Source organism: Scatophagus argus, chromosome 11 (genome assembly GCF_020382885.2).
Source record: "Scatophagus argus isolate fScaArg1 chromosome 11, fScaArg1.pri, whole genome shotgun sequence".
NCBI lineage: Eukaryota > Metazoa > Chordata > Actinopteri > Scatophagidae > Scatophagus > Scatophagus argus.
The window spans coordinates 5053126-5072241 of record NC_058503.1 but is presented as its reverse complement, the minus strand read 5'-3'; the positions used below and the strand labels follow the sequence as shown (position 1 = coordinate 5072241).

General features: G+C 39.5%; 1 protein-coding gene across 33 annotated transcripts in view; it reads left to right on the top strand.

The window, feature by feature from the left end:
* Window positions 1–1726: 1726 nt before the first annotated feature.
* The window catches only part of neb (nebulin), a 62805-nt gene continuing 45415 nt past the window's right edge, over window positions 1727–19116 (top strand). For 9 of the 33 annotated variants that reach the window (XM_046405048.1, XM_046405039.1, XM_046405047.1 and 6 more), the window contains exons 1-38: window positions 2522–2733; window positions 3477–3577; window positions 3916–4005; window positions 6819–6863; window positions 7758–7865; window positions 8165–8272; window positions 8543–8647; window positions 8739–8843; window positions 8943–9047; window positions 9667–9771; window positions 10436–10540; window positions 10628–10735; window positions 11189–11305; window positions 11797–11898; window positions 11990–12097; window positions 12197–12301; window positions 12418–12516; window positions 13125–13229; window positions 13345–13452; window positions 13549–13662; window positions 13769–13966; window positions 14099–14206; window positions 14322–14420; window positions 14533–14637; window positions 14861–14968; window positions 15131–15442; window positions 15563–15769; window positions 15889–15993; window positions 16101–16208; window positions 16298–16609; window positions 16770–16976; window positions 17129–17233; window positions 17375–17482; window positions 17593–17904; window positions 18066–18272; window positions 18370–18474; window positions 18566–18673; window positions 18787–19098. In XM_046405048.1, coding sequence (XP_046261004.1) covers window positions 3937–4005; window positions 6819–6863; window positions 7758–7865; window positions 8165–8272; window positions 8543–8647; window positions 8739–8843; window positions 8943–9047; window positions 9667–9771; window positions 10436–10540; window positions 10628–10735; window positions 11189–11305; window positions 11797–11898; window positions 11990–12097; window positions 12197–12301; window positions 12418–12516; window positions 13125–13229; window positions 13345–13452; window positions 13549–13662; window positions 13769–13966; window positions 14099–14206; window positions 14322–14420; window positions 14533–14637; window positions 14861–14968; window positions 15131–15442; window positions 15563–15769; window positions 15889–15993; window positions 16101–16208; window positions 16298–16609; window positions 16770–16976; window positions 17129–17233; window positions 17375–17482; window positions 17593–17904; window positions 18066–18272; window positions 18370–18474; window positions 18566–18673; window positions 18787–19098 — 4947 coding nt within the window. In that variant the 5' untranslated portion in view covers window positions 2522–2733; window positions 3477–3577; window positions 3916–3936. Of the gene's footprint in view, window positions 2362–2519; window positions 2734–3476; window positions 3578–3915; window positions 4006–6818; window positions 6864–7757; window positions 7866–8164; window positions 8273–8542; window positions 8648–8738; window positions 8844–8942; window positions 9048–9666; window positions 9772–10435; window positions 10541–10627; window positions 10736–11188; window positions 11306–11796; window positions 11899–11989; window positions 12098–12196; window positions 12302–12417; window positions 12517–13124; window positions 13230–13344; window positions 13453–13548; window positions 13663–13768; window positions 13967–14098; window positions 14207–14321; window positions 14421–14532; window positions 14638–14860; window positions 14969–15130; window positions 15443–15562; window positions 15770–15888; window positions 15994–16100; window positions 16209–16297; window positions 16610–16769; window positions 16977–17128; window positions 17234–17374; window positions 17483–17592; window positions 17905–18065; window positions 18273–18369; window positions 18475–18565; window positions 18674–18786; window positions 19099–19116 lie in introns of those variants that run through there. The other 24 variants (XM_046405037.1, XM_046405022.1, XM_046405023.1 and 21 more) reach the window with 13 other exon arrangements.

The following is a 19116-nucleotide window of genomic DNA, read 5'->3' as shown; positions in this document are numbered from 1 at the left end:
AAATTTTGATTTTAATATTTTCATAATGAATATCATCTGAATATTGTTATGTTTTTGAATAACACAACTATTTCAATGACTTAAAGCCAGTTTCAATTGGATCAAATGATTGTGTGTGTAATGTAAAAAGGGTCAGCCTAAGTAATGGGTCCACGCAGAGTTGTAAGGAAATTCTCCAAACCTTCAGCTTCAGTTTTAGCCTGTTTTTGCTCATATTTTTGATTTTATAGCACATTATTGCTTACATTTATTGATTATGCATAAAGGCCCCCTGTCGTCACTGCTAGGACAACTTGGACAAACTCCTTCTGCTAATGAGAAAAAGATCAAAAGATGCATCTGAAAGCTCCAGAAAATTTCTCTTAAGTGGTCCCTCCTCTTTCTTTTTTCTCTTGTATATTTAAAATGGGTTCTGCATTCACTGGTGTACACATTTAATTGGTATGTCAATTATGTCATTGTTGATGAGCACTCAAGTAGTGAACTTGGTCTGACATCAGTCGTATTTCAGTTTGAGCAAACATTTCAGGCATTATTTCAGGTAAGTCAAACCCGAGTAATACACAGACAACAAAATACTAACACCTGACATACACTAAGTTTACGTTTATAATAATACATTGAAATACTGTTCACTTTGTATCCTTTTGCCACAAATTGTGCAGGAGAGTGGAGACCGTCAGACACTGTAATCACCAAAGTTGTGAGTGGAGAGTTGAGTCCTTCATTCGATGTCTGACTTGTGTTGAGAACAATGAGGGTTGTGTACTGATACAAACTAGCTCAACTATCTGTCCAAATCCAAAAGTGGTAACAAAATTAGTAGACATTTGATTACTCAGAAAGTGTGGCCTTATCTAACTCAAAACATGATGTGCTTCTTACAGAACTAGAAGATCAGTGCAGATGTTTGTATCATTTTCCTGTTCTTGCAAGTCATTCTATGTCTGACTAATTGGTTACATTTTAGGCTTCTTACCTCACTAGAATTCATTGTTTGTTTCCAAGGTGTTGGGCTGACAGTGACAGTTGGCAGTGATTATGTTGTGGTTGTCTATCCTGCAGCTGTTATGTTCTGGTGTCACTGGTCATTTTTTCCAGTGACTAAGCATCATGTAGCCCCCGCCCCCTCTGCACTGCTACAAACAAGATAATAAATAACAATAAAAATAATTTCCCTTCACTATTTTTGGATGGAGGCAGAAATCTTCATGATAGATAACTCATTTCCAATTCCCGTCAATATAAAGGTTAGTGGACTGCCCATCTTTAAATCATTTTTGGTTAACACACCCTTTTGAACAGGACAGTTTCTTCAATTTTGCAGGTTGGATGAGATCTAAACAACAGTGATGTTGCTAATGGGGACCAAGCAGCAATCCTCCAGTGCATCACACAATGTCTCCAGAGGGAGAGAGTCTCTCAGCTGCTGTTGTCCGTCTCAGTCCCCGGGTAGCACCCTGCTCCTGGCACAGACTGAGAGCAAAGACGTACCACAGAGATAGACAATAAGAGAGGAAACATACATGCATATTGTATATTTTTTATTCTTTGTCTTAAGTACTGTATCCCCCATCTACATGTTCAAAGCTTATTCCATTTGTCTCTCGACTTTATTCATAAGTTCCTGTGAAATTAAATCATAGCTGTCAAAGTTGCCACTGGACCTAAACTGTATGTATGTTATCTAGACTATATATTATTGATATATTTTTAAAGTTAAGATACTTACTTTGGAGATCTTCCAATACTTAAGCAGCAGTCTGCTTTACCACTTTGTCAAACAAAATGAAATCATTTTCTTGTTTTGTCCAGGGTATCAGTCACTTGTAAAAGGTTGAATGGAATTTCTCTTGTCTGTTTTATAACATGAAGTATGTACAGAACTGTATCTAGAGCTGACCTTTTGGTATGTTCTTTTATGCTTTTGTTATCATACAAGGGAACAAGGTTAGTGGTAATTGTCATCACCAATGTTAAGCTACAGCTGTTACAGATGCATGCACAGTACCACAGTGGTCTAAAGTCTATCATGTCAGATGTCTCCAGTCTTCAATCCAGCTAAAATGTCAAAGTTGCACAGTGACTCATTGTTTACAGTCTTTGTCCTTAATTCAGGGGCTATTGGAGATTTATGTCAAATTTAGAAAACTAGTATCCCATGTGGCCCATTTTTCTGGGAGCATGTGCTTGTTTCTTATTTTCCATCTCACAGGTTCGATGTTGACCTGATTCTTGACAGGACCTAGCCAGCTCAGGGTCAGCTAACAGACGACCTCAACCGGTCTGGCACCTACAGCGCCTCTCAGGGCCTTCAGCTAGCCTTCTCCTCACAGGCACATAGTCATGTCTTTACCTAAGGTCAGACCTATTTTCAAACCTTACAGTAAACAGCTGTATTTGTCAACATCAGGACCAATGTGCGCCCATTCCTGCGGACTGGTGCTGTTGGGGTATACTCTTGTTTTCTTGAGACCCCCACCACCTGTGCCCCACTGCCTTCCTCATAACTGTACCGCTGATGCATTAGCCTCAACAGGTGCTCTTTTCTGAAAGGATCACTTAGGTATATTTAGATTTTGAAACCTGAGAGCACTGGCCTGTGATTGGCTGTGTCAGCCACATGATAACCTGGGTAGAAACTGCAGCTGTGTGCTGTCGCCCAGCGTTTCTCTGGAGGGAAGCTGGGGAGCCTTTGGCAGCTTGGGAGACCATTTAACTTAAATATTACTGGTAAGCACAGAAAGGGAGAAAAAGCACAAATATTTACATTTTCTACAACCCTGCATGGCTTTCCACCTGCTTGGACATCCATCGTTTCCATCCTCTGCTGCCATCCGGATCCAGTAGGACAGCTGATTGAGGAATAAGGAGTGCAAGGGCTCTGCTGCATGTTGAAGGAGTAACAGAACAACCAAGAACTGCAAGACTCAAGCAAGATCATACCAGGCCTACCTTTGGATGTATCTGAAATCTCAGCAGCACTCTAGCCATTTTGTCGTCTTTCCAAAATCTCAGCACTTGCCTGACTATTTTGCCCTTGTACCTCAGCTGTTCCATATATTTCTCTTGTTGTTTTACAGAGAAATATACAATTTTAATTCAAAGAGAGGGCAATTGTGCTAAAAAAAGGAAGTTAGTATGCCATCCTATATTTAACCTGCAGCCTCAGAAGGCATTGCATCTCCATTTGCTAAACAGAGTCAACCAATCAGGCTGTGGCATTAACTTACATGTCAAATAGCTGGAGCACTGTTGGGCAGCTGTCGCCAACCTTCAGCTAGGAGGCATAGTCCTTTGAGCTGTGTTGTGGCAAGTGAGGGAGGAGGGGTGGCTGTCACACATTGGAAGGCAGAGGCCTGTTATAATAATCCACTCAGTGTCTTCCTAATCTGCACTTCTCCCCGTGTGATTATTGATTTACACTTGTTGCATAGATTTGAAGGTTTTTCACACATTTTCACTACTTTGTTTAGGATTGGGGCAAATCACAAAGTTGGACTATCAGTTTGAGACCCTAGTGGATGGCAAGTGAGGCTTCCTTACTGTCAGAAAATACTGCAGGAATCTTTCACTGGTATGGCATGCACATTGGTTGGACATTAATTTGTTGGTGAAACATATTTTCTAGAATGTGTTTTCTGTTTATTATTCCTGATCTTGAATAGGGTGGAATACTAATCTTGAATTAAGTTCAACAACAGCACCTGGCAGCATCCTAAAATTCTGCCGTTGCAGTTGTCCTTTGGTGTCTTGTCTAAGCCCCAGTATATGCTATTAGAAATCATGATTTGGTGCTACAGTTTTATGTTGTATGTTTGCACATTAGGTATGATTTTCAGCTTTTGAGGCCAAACCCCTTCACTCAGGGTTTAAATAATGAATGAATGAAAATGTCATCTGTGTCTTGTGTAGACCCTCTAAAACCGTCCCATAATGACGGAAATAGTGGAGGAATATGAGGAATTTGAGGAGTATGAGGAGGAGGAGGAGATTGTGGATGAGGTAAGTGGACATTTTATTACTTGGTTATGTACAATAATGCGAGACTGTTTTTCCCTTTCCAGTTTTCATTTTTCCAGGCTAAGTATGATTGAAATCTGACTCATGATTTCATTTGATTGAGATTATCTTTGGGATCTGCATGTCCAGTGGCAGGCCCTATGAATAGTTAAGTTAGTGACCCCCTCCAGTCAGCAGTTCATGGAAGCAGTCATCCATGTCTGCTGATGGATCCTGTTTCAGATGGACACCCTGATGGGTTTTGAGTCCCAGATCACCCTAAACATCCAACTATAAATTAAACCTATTTCAAACTGCAGCTAAAATATTTGGAACATTTTTACTGTGACATTTTCTGTCCTGTAAAGACAGTACAGATATGTTCACCAGTGGCCTTGTGTTATGATAGACAGCCATTCATTATAAAAGGAGTAGTGACATAATCATTACACAAGGTGAAGTCATTTATTTCCACAGATTTGTGTCGCATAGATAGTACAAGATTGGATTACATACATCTTGGGGGTGTGCCACTTTCTGGAAGTTACCATTTTGTCTTTTATTTGAATCACCAATCTCTAGTTACATTTGTCTTCAGATTATGTTATTAAAAATTTCAGAATGTTTTCATGTTGTATTTAGAGTATATTATGTTAAATTATGTGTTGCTAAAGGTCTCCATGTCAGTGTCCAATGGAAGAGTGAAAACAGAAGGCTAACAGATTAATCCCATATTTCCTGGTGAAATAGGATTAAAGTTAGCCTTGTATTTGTTCATACCTGATCTTGCTGATATCTTATAGGGGAGTCTGAATGATTGTTTTTCACTGTTGCCTAATAATGCAAAGCAACCAGTTGTTATCATTTAACTCCCATATAACATATCAACTGTTTCAAATAGGACAATTTACATCTTTGTCGCAAAGATGCGAATTGTTTGGGAGGCGGGATATATGGATACTCACAAACCTCAATACACTCTGATTTCACAAGCACTTTCATCTACACTGTGGAGAAAAGTTGCATTGTTTTGAGTAAATGGTAAGGCGGCTTCTTATTTGATCTACAGAATGGGGAGAAACATCGTGCTGTTCAGGTCACATGAGAATACAGTATATGTCTATAGTTAGAATCCCACAATGGATAGAGTTTCTTTTTTTTTATTTGATAATGACCTTCATAAATCATTATAATCATGAGTATTTCTTTCCCCCATCTTCTTAGCTTAAGACTGACTTAACTCCTCACATCATCAAGGGGGAGCGTGTAGAGTTCTCTGTCTGGCATTCAGACAAATTTAGAAGTGGACATCTACGGCACATTGGCAGAGAGATGGAGTGGAAGAAGACGTGAAGGCAGAGAAAGTGAGAGAGAGGAGGGGGCAGATGAGAGGAGCCAGAGTTCAGTAAATCACACTCTGATGCGTGCTAACGTCACCATGCTAGAAATTTGCTTAGCAGAAGACAGCGCAGGCAAAAAAGTGTCTGACGGGTACATTGCTATGTAATGATGTGTTATATAGTGGCTGAGAGTTTCAGCTACACCGATGGTTCTCTCCTGTCTGGTAGATTCAGATATTGAAGCCTCTTACAAAAGCTGATCAAAATGATTGAGGTGTTCTTTCTCTCAGCTCTGGTTATTCATAGGTTTCTGGTAGATTTGAGGGATTATTAGTTAACCTCCAAAGTAACGTGTCAAAATGTTCAACTCTATGTGACTTTAAATGTTTTACTGTGATACTTCCTAAGTATAGGGAAGTGTAATTCAGGCACGCTGTAAATTAGACGGGCTATTCATGGAACAGTACGGCATGTGTGGGAATGCCATCAGTAACTGTAGTCTGAAGCGATTGATTGAAAAAGAATGTTTTTCTTTTACATGGATGATTTATTCCACATAAAAGGGGTTTCTCTTTCACTTTAAGTGGTATCTAACCATGCAGTAATTATTCAAATCTCAGATTTTTGGAGTTTTATTTTTATGCCTCCAATACAATGGAGGTGAATGGCTTTTAGCTAACAGTAAGTCATTAGAAAATCATCTGTTTCCAGAAACAGCATAAATGTTACCCTGGATAATTCACTCGAAAGAAAAACTGCTTGCAGTTTGGTCTGTGGATTATTCATTGTAACAAGAACACTGTTTGCAGAGAACTGAAATTTTAAATTCCATTTTTCAATGTTGTGAGCACCACAAATGAAATGTCACTCATCTTTACTATATTGGAATGAAGGCAGAAAACATAGAAACTGTGTGTGAACCAGTCCTTTAAACCCCTGAGGCCTATGTGTGAACAGACACGGAGATTATGAAGCTGTCTGAACAGGTGTGTGTACTGCTGTGTGCTGTAGCAACTGATAACAGGAGCATAACATTAATTTAAAAAAAAAAGAACAAGAATAGAATCATTGTCATGCGAGTGTCTGGTGTTTATAGACCGGGCCAAAGAGTTGGAACTGTCAGGCTCATATAACACAGAGGATGTTAATGCATCTCTTTACTCTGTAGAAAACAGGCTAAATTAGGCTGCAGTCATAATTACAGTATATTGGCCTCTGAGGAGCTCAGTGACGCTGTTTGTGTTGGGAAGGAATCAGGTCATTACAGATTAGGTTAGACAGCCCTCTCTGATTTTTTTCTTTTTCTTTTTTATTTTTTTTCCCCATTGTCAGTGTCAGTGGCAATAATTGATGAGCACCAGAGCTGTGGAAAAATCATCCTCAATCCAATAAAATTACTGTGCTGTTTCTCCCATAACTTGTTCTGGCAGTTTTAAAACCCCAGAGTGTGTCCTATATTTGTAATATGTTGAGCAGATTACAACGACGACTGTCACTGAGCAAAAGACTCAGTTCTTTCAGGTAAAGCACCTCCTCCCAAGGGAAAAGAGTCTGCGAAACTGTGCAGGATGCCCCTCGTTTGTCTTGACAATGGTCCCCTCCCTGTCTGCATGCCTATATCCTGCTGTCTGGTTATTTCAGTGAAGGCATAGCAATTTGTGTTGTTTTTATGTTAAAGCCTTTAAAGTAAGAAATGCCACTAGAAATAAATTTAAAGTCTGCATGAGCATTTAACTCTCTTTTTTCAGCAATTTGCTATTGTCCTGCTTGTTCTGTACCAATCTAGTATTGTAATGTAACCACCAGGAAGAAATGGCTGCTTTTTAGGCAATGAATTGCTCCTTTAATTTTCATTCCCTTTGGTTTTAATACCCGGCAGATGAGATACTGTAACCCTCATGTATACATGTTGCTGAGCCTGGCACTGCACGCCAAGCAAGATGCTAATAGAATAGATACTGTTGTGAATCCAGTGCTTCCCCTTTACGTGTGTTGGTTTTATTTGTCCTTCAGATACCCTTCATCCAGTATTATCACAATACTTACTCATGCCATTATTTTCACTAGCTGACTTAACTGATTTCTTCATATCCCTTTAAATGTTGATGTGAATCACTTTATCATTGAAGATGAGTTAGTAATAGTTATACTGCAAACTCACACAAATTAATATCAGTTTGCTAAGATGTTTTCACCACGACAAGATCATATTTTTAATCAGCAAATTTATGTCACAGTTACTGAAGACATCAGATAGTTTTGTTTGTTAAAATGTCCTTCTCCTTGTCTTTGATGACAACCCTGAAGTAAGTGGATTTAGTTTTATTTACTGGCCAGTATGTTTCCTGCAATCAAGAAGCAATGGCAATTTTGTCAGTTGGATAGTTAACTGTATTTCCCTATGTCCATCTCCAGTCTGGCTTGCCCACCAGGAAGGTCAGGAAGAAGGTCAAGGTGGACACTTCCAAGTTCATGACTCCATACCTGGAGCACAGCCAGAAGATGTTGGAACAGTTCAGCCAAGTAAGTGACAAGTTTGAGTTCCGAGTCAAAATTAAGTATTTAAAAAAATGGATGAGCTCTTTTTTCATCATCACTGAAATAATGGTCATATTGTACATATTGTTTTTATATTTATATAATATATATATATATATATATTTTCTTCATGACATGGACGACCACCAATATACCAAGGCAAATTGCTTATATGTGGAAAAACTACATGGACATAAACCTAATTCTGATTTGTTTTAATGATTTGTTTGTGATTTACTATGTTTAAGTCTTGTTTTTACGATTACTATTCTACTCCTTGACAGAACAAGTACAGGCATGCTTATGACATGTCCAGAGGGAAACCTCCTGCCATCGTCACTGATACCCCTGAACTGATTCGCATCAGGAAAGCCCAGGAGCAGCTTAGCGAGGTACTGAACACATACTGTCCAAGTATTAAGTCTGGCATACTGTTGGAATGGATGATTGCTGTTTTGTAATCTCATTTGTAAAAATTACTTAAATTAAACTATTCTGTTCTGGCCAGGAATAGATTGAGTGTGACAGAATGAATGTGGAGCAGAGATGCAGAACAAATTCATTGTGATTTTCTCTTTGGGTCAATTGAAGGGTAAAAAAAAATTGCCTTGATTTGATTTTGCTGATCATGAACCACTAGAAATTACATCCATCATTATCAGGTTAAATACCGCATGGAGGGAAATAAAGTTCGGACAACAAGCTTGTATGACGGTGAGGCCAAAGAGATCGCCCACGTCAAGCATGTATCTGATTTGGTCAGCAAGGTGAGTTACCTAAATGTATAACAATATCCCAAGATTTGAAAAACAGATTGTCTGAATGTTGAACACAAATGATGTTTATTATTTCTGTTAGGTTCTGTACAGGCAGAAGTGGGATGAGACTAAGGACAGGTACATGCTGCCCCCGGATGCTCCTGAGCTCGTTCTGGCTGTCAAGAATGCTGCTAACTTCAGCAAAGTAAGTACAGTGAGGCTTTCAAGCACTGCATCTTATGTCCAAATATATTTGAAATATTTGGCATGCACAGAGTAATTCATAATTTTACTCCTTGTTCAGAAACATTACACTGCGGACTGGGATGAAGATAAGACCATGTACTACCCTTATAGTGACAGCCCTGAGCTGCGCAGGGTGGCCAAGGCTCAGCAGGTCCTTAGTGATGTAAGTACAGTTTGCTGACAACTCCTAGTTTTCAACTGTAGTAAATGAAAAATATATTCTATCATTCCTCTCATACTTACAATAGAGCCTTAGCTGATCAGTGTTATTTCCTTTGACTTCCAACATCAAAGCAGACATCCTCAGTCTCAGTCTTTTGCCAATTCCTTCCCTCTTCCTTTATTTTTTTTGTTAAAAATATAGATATATATTTACCTTTTAATCTAAGGTAAAAATACTATGTCACTATATATATATATATATATATATATATACATACACCAGGGCTTTGCTGACAGCTTGCCATTCAGCATCCATCTGCACAGGCAGACACATTTTCTGTCTTGATACAGTTTTTCATTTCAGGGTCCATTTGTTTGTGCTGAGTCAGATATATCATATGTGGCAATTTCCACTCACACTGCAGGCAATTAAAATGGTCATTTGTGTCCCTCCCTCTTTTTGAACGGAACTACATTCAGCCTTATCTGCTGATGTAGGAAAGTCAGCAGTCACTGTAGATATGATCTGTCTGAGGCAGACTGCCCACTAAGGTCAGCTATTGATGTCGGAGAATTAACCACCTCAGTAAATTTCAATTCTGCTGTGTGTCCCCCAACAGGTTCACTACAAGAAGGGTCATCATGAACGCAAGGCCAAGTACACATCCTTGCCTGATCCTCCTGAAGTGGAGCTGGCCAAGAGAGTGGACCATCAGCTCAGTGATGTAAGCGGAACAATTTTAAATTGTCTCTCAAACAAAATGTGCACATGTAAAACAAATCTAAGAAATACAGGAGGATAGAGGTATGAATGTGCCAGAGCCCAGTAAGCCTTATCCTTACAACATCAGCAAGACAATTAGCACAGTAAAATATGTCATGGATTAGAAATAATCCATGGTCGTACAGTAGCTGTGGAAGTCCTGGAGTTTGTTCGACATATCAGCTACTCTCAGCTGAAGAAAATTTGATTTTGGAAACAAAAGCCCAGACTCCTTTTTCTTAATGGTCAATTAATATTCTCCTACACAGGCCATGTCATCACCAACAGGTTCAAAAAACAACAACAACAACAAAAAACTTCATTGTTCTCAGGGACATTTTAGAGGCTTAGATTTTCCTCGTACATTTGTACACGGCCATCAGAGACCAACCAGCCCTAAGCCACTGCTAGGAATAACTGGCCACCTGCTCTCTGATCTTACTGCCCATACTAAGCTGAAAGGGAGAGGCCAACAATAGCTTGAAGTTACAGGGATTCCAGTCATTCCCACTGTGTTTTATCCAACAGAATGTGGCGAATCCACCATATCTAACAGATTCCTCTATATTTTACATGTTACTCTACAACAGGATCTTCTAATGTTTGTTGTTATTTGTTTTCCACAGCTTAAGTACAAGGAAGATTACAATAAAAATGTGAAGGGTCAGTGGTGCGAGACGCCGTACTTTGACGTGGCCATTGCCAGGGTAGCGATGGACAACTTCAGCAATGTAAGAGTTTACTGCTACATATGGGCAGTTTTTTTTAATTTTGTCTTTCTTTTTATAGATCTAACTGTTATTCCCTTCTCTCTGCAGAGAAAATACACGCAACATTATGAGGACATGAAAGACCAAATTTATTTCATGCAAACAGAAACGCCCGTCTATGACACAAACAAGAAGGCTCGCATTGCTGCCAGTGAGGTAAGTACACACAAACACACGCACACAAAGGTATCAGAGTATTTTTATGGGACCTATCTCATGTGGAAGACACGACAGAGAGTTGACCCGTGTCTCAGAGCAGAGTGTGAGTCAACACATTGAGTCCACTCTGACGCAGAGATCACACTGTTTGGTGTCCACACATGCATTGCTTGATTGAGAGATCTATATTGGTTCAGTCTCACAGCATAAAGTGTGTAGTTTCACAATTCCCCAGTAACCACAGATCAGAATATGTGAAGAGGATTTATAGTTCATAGCCACCCACGCGTTCACACATAATGCAAACCTGCGTCATCTTATTAAACGACAAAGACACACGTGTTGTTTCACCGTGACTGACTGTGCCGACATTATGTTCTGTGAGTCTGTGTTCTGTGAGACTTTGTCTGCTTCTTACTCAAATTATTCTCCGTGTTTCTGTTTTGTCAGGTCCAATACAAGAAGGACTACGAGAATAATAAAGCGCAGTCTGACTACAACACGCTCCCTGCCACAGAGAATCCTCTCCTCAGACAGCTCAGATATGCTGGCACCATCCTCAGCGATGTAGGTGTCTGAAAAACACTGTGAAGAAAGGATTTTGTGACAATAGCTGGTTTAAAAAAATAAAATAAAATCATACTAATAAATAAAAAAAAATGATGATATTTGGGCTACAACAAATGATAAAAAGAGAAGTAGAAGCAGAGAAGTACTCTAACAATCTAGCTTCACTGATCTTCATTTCTGTTTCCTGGGCAGACAGAGATGTTGCTTGCGTTAATTTGACAATTACTCTTGCTAAACTGCTAACTTAAAAGATGAGGTGACTCCTAAACTCGTTGGTGTCGTTTAGAGTATCTGACATGAAGCTCATCCAAATGGAATGTCACATTAGTGGTGCTAAATAAAAAACGTGCAGTGCCCCTTTGCATACAGTGAGTTTGGATTTAACTGAATTCAGTTATAAGTCATACTGATGTGTTAGTCGTAGTTATGATCTTAATTTATTTAATGTGTTTTTTCTGTTCATCATTTGTTTTAATTTGTTTTTGCAGAAAGTATATAAAGCCAGCTATGAGAAATCCAGGGGTTCCAGCATCAACTACTGTGACACGCCCAAGTTTCAGATGGACTCCGTACTTAAACAGTTCACTGATGTAAGAATTATTTCATCATAAACCAATGATATATATATATGTATATATATGACTTTTTTTTACAAATACATGCATTTCTGTTTATTTTTAGGCACGTTACAAAGAGAAGTATGAAAATCAGGTGAAGGGCCACTACATTGGCAGCTATGAAGATCTTTATATGCTTCACTGCCAGAAAGCTGAGGAAATGAAGAATGAGGTAAATGATTCTCTTTTCCTTCCCATTTCTCTAAATCAAATCACCGATCTAAGTACTTCAGTATATCATTTGTCACAATTTTCATATTTTGTCTTGCAGCAATTATATAAAGCTGAGTATGAAGACATAAAAACAAGATGCTTCTTCCCTCAAACAATTACACCTGAATATGAAGCTTTGAAGAAGCTTCATGAGTGTAATGATGTGAGTAGTACTGGCCAATAAAATACTTCATTGCAGTAAAACAGAGTCACAGTCCTTCTTTTTTGGTATATTTATGCACTTTAAGTCACAAAATGTTCTTCTCTTGTGGTTTGCAGAAAACTTACCGGCAACATCCAGACAAAGTGAAATTTACGCAAGTGGTGGATTCGCCAGTTCTGGTTCAAGCCGCCATCAACGCCAAACAGCTGAGTGACGTATGTTTGACTGCATGGGAAACCTCCACTTTGTATCAATAGAAAATACATTAGCATCTCATACATAACTCATCAAATTTGATGTCATTTGAATTCTTTCTTACAGTATGTATGTTCTCATAAATCATGTAAGTTGTTGTGAACGTGATCTTTTTTTTTACATTGTCCTTTAATTGACTAAAATTGCTACAATGTGATTCAGAGCTAATTCTCTAGATCGAATTCTCCTACATATGCAGATCACCTTAAAATGTGCCCAATCATCCACGTAGCCCAGCTGTCTTTCTGTGGGCACCATGGAAACTGGAGAGCCATCTCTCTGTAGTATAAATAGCAACAAGCATTCACTTGGCCCAGAATAAACCCTGTGATCAGTGAAGGGTTGGGGAGGCAGGGAAAGGGACAGACAGAATGTCTCGGAAAGGCTCTGGCTAGCACACTGCTGCCCTCCAGTGACAGAAAATGACAATTAACACATCACCTGTCTTGTCTTTGTCTTGATATTACTGTACATGTGCAATGGTCAGTGCTCAATGAAGAGAGGAGAGAATTCAGAGCTTAAAAAAAATAAAATAAAACCCGATTTTATCACTTTGTTCTTTTTGCAGTTGAACTACAAAGCAAAGTATGAGGAAACGAAGTTCAAGTCTAGTCTTCCTCCAGACTATCCCTTCTTCATCCAGTCCAGAGTTAACGCTTTTAACCTCAGTGATGTGAGTAACTGTTTAAATTCTGCACATTTCTAGCAATCACAGGAATATAATTGCTGTCAGCTTTAATATAGTATTATGTTTTCATTTCCTGAATGGCATCATTCTCTCCCTGCAGAACTGTTATAAGTATGATTGGGAGAAATCTAAAGCCAAAAAGTATGAGATGAAGGGTGATGCCATCTCGATCCTTGCTGCTCGTGCTCACACAAACATTGCCAGCGATGTAAGTATACTACTGTATCAGCCTTCAAGATTTCAGAATTTATAAGTTGCTTTTCTATTAATTTAGCAATTGATCATCATTTGATCTTCTTTGCAGGTTAAATATAAGAAGGAGTATGAGAAGAACAAGGGACAAATGGTTGGAGCCCTCAGCATTAATGATGATCCCAAGATCTTGCACTCCGTTCATGTGGCCAAAATCCAGAGCGACGTAAGTCATCAACTTGACTAAATTACTTACAGTTATCTTAATATAAGTTTACAAGAACTGAGGTAGGAGAGCAATTTTGATCAATCTCCCCCTGATATCTCCACAGCGTGAATACAAAAAGGACTATGAAAAGATAAAGACCAAGTACCATACACCTCTAGATATGATGTCAGTCACCTTGGCTAAGAAATCCCAGGCAATTGCCAGCATGGCTGGGTATAGGAGCATCAGCACCAACTTCTTCCTTCCCTACGACAGTGTGCTGTTGGACTTGGCCAAGAAAGCCAACATCATCCAAAGTGATGTAAGCTTTATGCTGTTTTTATTACATTTTGATTAAAACCAAAACCCAAACTTGTACTTGCATGATTACTGTCCAATCAACTATGTGTTCAGTGACACACTTCGATTTTTTCTTTGATTTTTTACGTTACAGAATGAGTACAAGTCTGACTACAACAGCTATACTAAGGGTACCCCATGGGTCACCTTTGGCTCCATGGATGTGGAAAAGAATAAGAGAGCTGCCGAGATCCTTAGTGAGGTATGGCCACAACAGCATTGCTTCAGTCTTCCTGAAACACTTAACCCCTCTTTACAAACTTCTTTCAGCTGGCAGATTATGATACATAATGTGTAAATTTACTTGTTTTCTACAGAAAAAATACAGACAACACCCGGACACAATCCCCTTCACATCTATTGATGACCACCCCATCATGATGCAGGCCAAAGTCAACCAGCTTCAGAGGAGTGATGTGAGTCTGCTGTCATGGTTAATTCACCAGAGAGAAATCTTACTGTTTTTTTTTTTCCCTAAGATCACTTTTGAGAAGATATTTTTACCTCTAATGCTGTCCTGATTCACAGCTATTCTACAAGAGAGGTCTGGAGGAGATCCATCAGAAGTACTCTCTGCCTCCTGATGTCCCTGAGCTCCTCCAAGCCAAGTGCAATGCCTACAACATGAGCAAAGTAAGTTGTAAAATTACTGAGAGATCACTTTTTTCAGTTATTTAAACCAAATATTTTCTAATAGCACATTTGATTTGATCCTAGCTGTGATTTTATATAGACGCAGCTGAGTATGCAGAGATGTATGCTAAAAGTGTTTCAGTTTGTAAATGTGTAGTGGATCCATGCCATACTTCATTGTTCATTGTTTCTTGTTGTTAATATGTGTAATCTATCATTTCAGAAATACTACAAACTTGACTGGCAGGATATCATTGCTAAAGGTTATGACCTGAAGCCTGATGCTATCCCTGTTGTTGCTGCTAAAGCTGCCAGACATGCTGCCAGTGATGTGAGTTTCCTGAAAGACTGAGCCAACTTCTCAGTCACTCTCAAACTTCATTTTATCACACCATGCACCATATAAATATTGTACTTCTTGTTGCATCATATAATCATTAAAATTTGTTAAATTATAAATAATTAGACATGCTACATGCCTTTTAATCTCTAGGTCCAGTATAAAAAGGCTTATGAGAAGGCCAGAGGCCACCATGTTGGCTTCCGCAGCCTCCAGGACGATCCTCTGTTGGTTCACTACATGGCGGTGGCTAAGATGCAGAGTGACAAGAACTACAAGAAAGACTACCACAAGGTCAAGCTGAAGTATCACACCCCAGTGGACATGATGAGTATTGCTCATGCCAAACAGGCCTCAAAAGTGCAAACGTTCGCTGGCTACAAGCAGCACCATCATAATTACTGCCTGCTGCCTGATTCGATGAGTCTGGATCTTGCTCGCACCATGAACTACAATTCCAGCAATGTAAGTTTGGATTTGATTTTAAACTCTTTTGCGTTATAATCTTTATGAATACTTGATGTCTCAACCAAAATATGGTTTCTGCAGGTCTGAAACTTTCACTTGCCTCTTTTTACCTTCTAGCATACCTATAAACTGGATTATGAGACCTCAGTCAAGGGAATTGGCTGGGTTCCTATTGGTTCACTGGAGGTGGAAAAAGCCAAGGCAGCAGCAGCTGCTCTAGATGAGAAGAAGTACCGCCAGCACCCTGACACTATCAAATTCACCAGTGTCACTGATTCCATGAACATGGAGTTGGCCAAGGCCAATGCCAAGATCCTGAATGAGGTGTGAAGGAGACAGGAGAATAACTTCTTAATTTGCTCAATTATAAATCTCATTGATTTTTGACATTGAATTCCTTTTCAGAATAGACATAATCCAATTTCTTATTTTTAATCATGCAGAAAGAATATAGGGCCAGTGGAGAGAAGTTCATGCACACTTACCATCTCCCTCCTGATGCTCCAGAACTGATGCAAGCCAGATACAATGCTGTCAACATCAGCCAGGTTAGTTGCACATTCTTGTCTAGTATTTACCAGCCACATGTTTAATGTATATAGAGATTAAAGTACTACTATATTTGAAACATAACACTGATTATCATTTTATTTAGAATTACTACACCTATGCTCATCGTCAAGATCTGCTCAAAGGACACCATGTGAAGGAGGATGCCATTCCAATTGTTTTGGCAAAATCTTCCAGAGACATTGCCAGTAATGTAAGTTGTTATTATGCTAATAATAAGGCTAATCAAATGTTACTGAATTTAATAATTTTACTAAAATCCAATGTTTTTCTTTTATTCAGTACAAGTATAAGCTGGCTTATGAGAAGGCCAGGGGTCACCACGTTGGCTTCCGCAGCCTCCAGGACGATCCTTTGCTGGTTCACTACATGGAGGTGGCTAAGATGCAGAGTGACAAGAACTACAAGAAAGACTACCACAAGGCCAAGCTGAAATATCACTCCCCAGTGGACATGATGAGTGTTGCCCATGCCAAGCAGGCCTCAAAAGTGCAGACGTTCGCTGGCTACAAACAGATCCCTCACAGCTACATGCTTCTGTCTGACAACATGCACCTGCAGCTGTGTCGCAGCATGATGGAGATTCAGAGTGATGTATGTTTTCACTGTTCTCCTCTATGTTACCATGATGTAATGCTGGTAAAATTGGTGTATTTATAAGTGAATTGATTATATTCATGTTTAACAAACAGTATGTACAGTAGACTCTTACAAATTTTGAGATAAGAACGTATTTTTCTGTATATACCCACAGAATGTCTACAAGTCAGATTACAATAACTACTGTAAAGGCACAGGGTGGATCCCTATTGGTTCTCTGGATGTTGAGAAGGCAAGAGCTGCTAAATCTGCGCTGGATGATAGAGGCTACCGCCAGCATCCCAGTAGTCTCAAATTCACAAGCAAGACTGATGCCATGAACATGGCTCTGGCTCTGACCAACACAAAGCAGCTGGACCAAGTAAGAATATCTACTCTTTCTGGAAGATGTAATGCCTCTGCCTCTCTTACATTGTGTTGAAATGTTGATACAAATGAGACAAAACACTCTTCTATAAGAACCTTACAAGAATTCACAGGATTTCCTGTTCTTTTTCTTTTTTTTCCCTCTAGACTTCATACAAAGCTTCTGGGGAGAAGTTTATGCACACCTATCATCTGCCAGCTGATTGTCCAGAGTTCCTTCAAGCTAAATTCAATGCCCAGACCCTTAGCGAGGTTAGAGCACAATAAGTTAGACCTTTTATTTGTCAATCAAATATGCAACTCAATGGTATATGACTTGCCTGAAATGCAAAGTGTATACCAGCATCATTGGTACACAAAACACTTTCCTAACACTTTCCTGTTTCTCCACAGAGTCACTACAAACACAAATGGCTGGAAGATATTGCCAAAGGATATGACATGAAACCTGATGCTATTCCTATCCTGCATGCTAAGCAAGGCAGGCATATTGCCAGTAATGTATGTAAATCATATATCTATCCAGCAGCGAAAGTATTCAGGATTTTCTTATATGTAACTGCAACAGTCGCTAATATCCACAGGTACCTAACTCCTTATCATTTCTTTAGGTCCAATACAAGAAGGAATTTGAAAAAACAAGAGGCCACCACGTTGGCTTCCGCAGCCTCCAGGACGATCCCCTGCTGGTTCACTACATGGAAGTGGCCAGAATGCAGAGTGACAAGAACTACAAGAAGGACTACCACAAGGCCAAGCTGAAGTATCACACTCCAGTGGACATGATGAGTGTTGTCCATGCCAAGCAGGCCTCTGCTGTTCAGACTTATGCAGGTTACAGGAAGGTCCCACACAGCTACCTGCTTCTGCCTGACAACATGCACCTACAGCTGTGTCGCACCATGAATTTCCAGTCAAGTGATGTGAGTGGCAGTGACAGTGCCTTGTGCAGTGAATTGTGCGGTTTAGTATCAAAACAATGTTTGAAAGACCTTCAATCTACATTGTGCGCTCTATTTAAATGTGTGTCACTCATCTTAACATCATAATTAATATGCATCAACCTCATTGTCTCTTTTTTCAGTGTAACTACAAGTCTGAATGGAACAACTATGTTAGAGGTGTTGGATGGGTCCCTATTGGCTCACTTGCTGTTGAGACGGCTAAAGTTGGCAATGACATTCAGAGTGAGCAGAAGTACAGAACTCATCCATCCAACTTCAAATTCAGCAAGCTGATGGACTCTATGGACTTGACTCTGGCTACTGCAAACAACCAGATCATGAATAAGGTGCAGCATGTTCAAGTGTATAGTGCAGGGTCACAAAATATAAATAATAATCTTGTTCTTAATCATTGATTTGTTTTTTGGATGTCTTTAATCACAGAAAGCATACACTGCTGCTTGGGAGAAGGACAAACTGACAGTCCACATTATGCCAGATGCTCCTGAGATTCTCCTGGCCAAGGCTAATGCCCTTAATATGAGCAATGTAAGGCTTTGGATCACATTATAAAATGTATTTTTTACTAATTTTATTTTATTTCGTTTTACATTGTTCACATAAATTTATGTTTTCACAGAAACTGTACAAAGCTGGTGTTGTGGAGATGGCCAATAAGGGCCACAACCTCAAAGCAGATGCTATCCCAATTCAAGCTGCCAAGTCCGGTACCACTATTGCCAGTAATGTAAGTTAGAAATAAATTCCTTGAGGATAATCCAAGAATCGTTACATTCTATAATTTTAAAAATTCTTTAAGTAGTGACTAATTTGACATGCTATATGCCCTTTAACCTCTAGGTCCAGTACAAAAAGGCTTATGAGAAGGCCAGGGGTCACCACGTTGGCTTCCGCAGCCTCCAGGATGATCCTCTGCTGGTTCACTACATGGAAGTGGCCAGAATGCAGAGTGAGCAGAACTACAAGAAAGACTACCACAAGGCCAAGCTGAAGTATCACACCCCAGTGGACATGATGAGTGTTGTCCATGCCAAGCAGGCATCTGCTGCTCAAACTATGGCTGGATACAGAAAGATCCAGCACAGTTATGCTCTCCTCCCTGATGCCATGAATCTAGTGTTGGCTCGCACAATGAACACCCTGTCTAGCAATGTAAGTTTGAAATGTGAA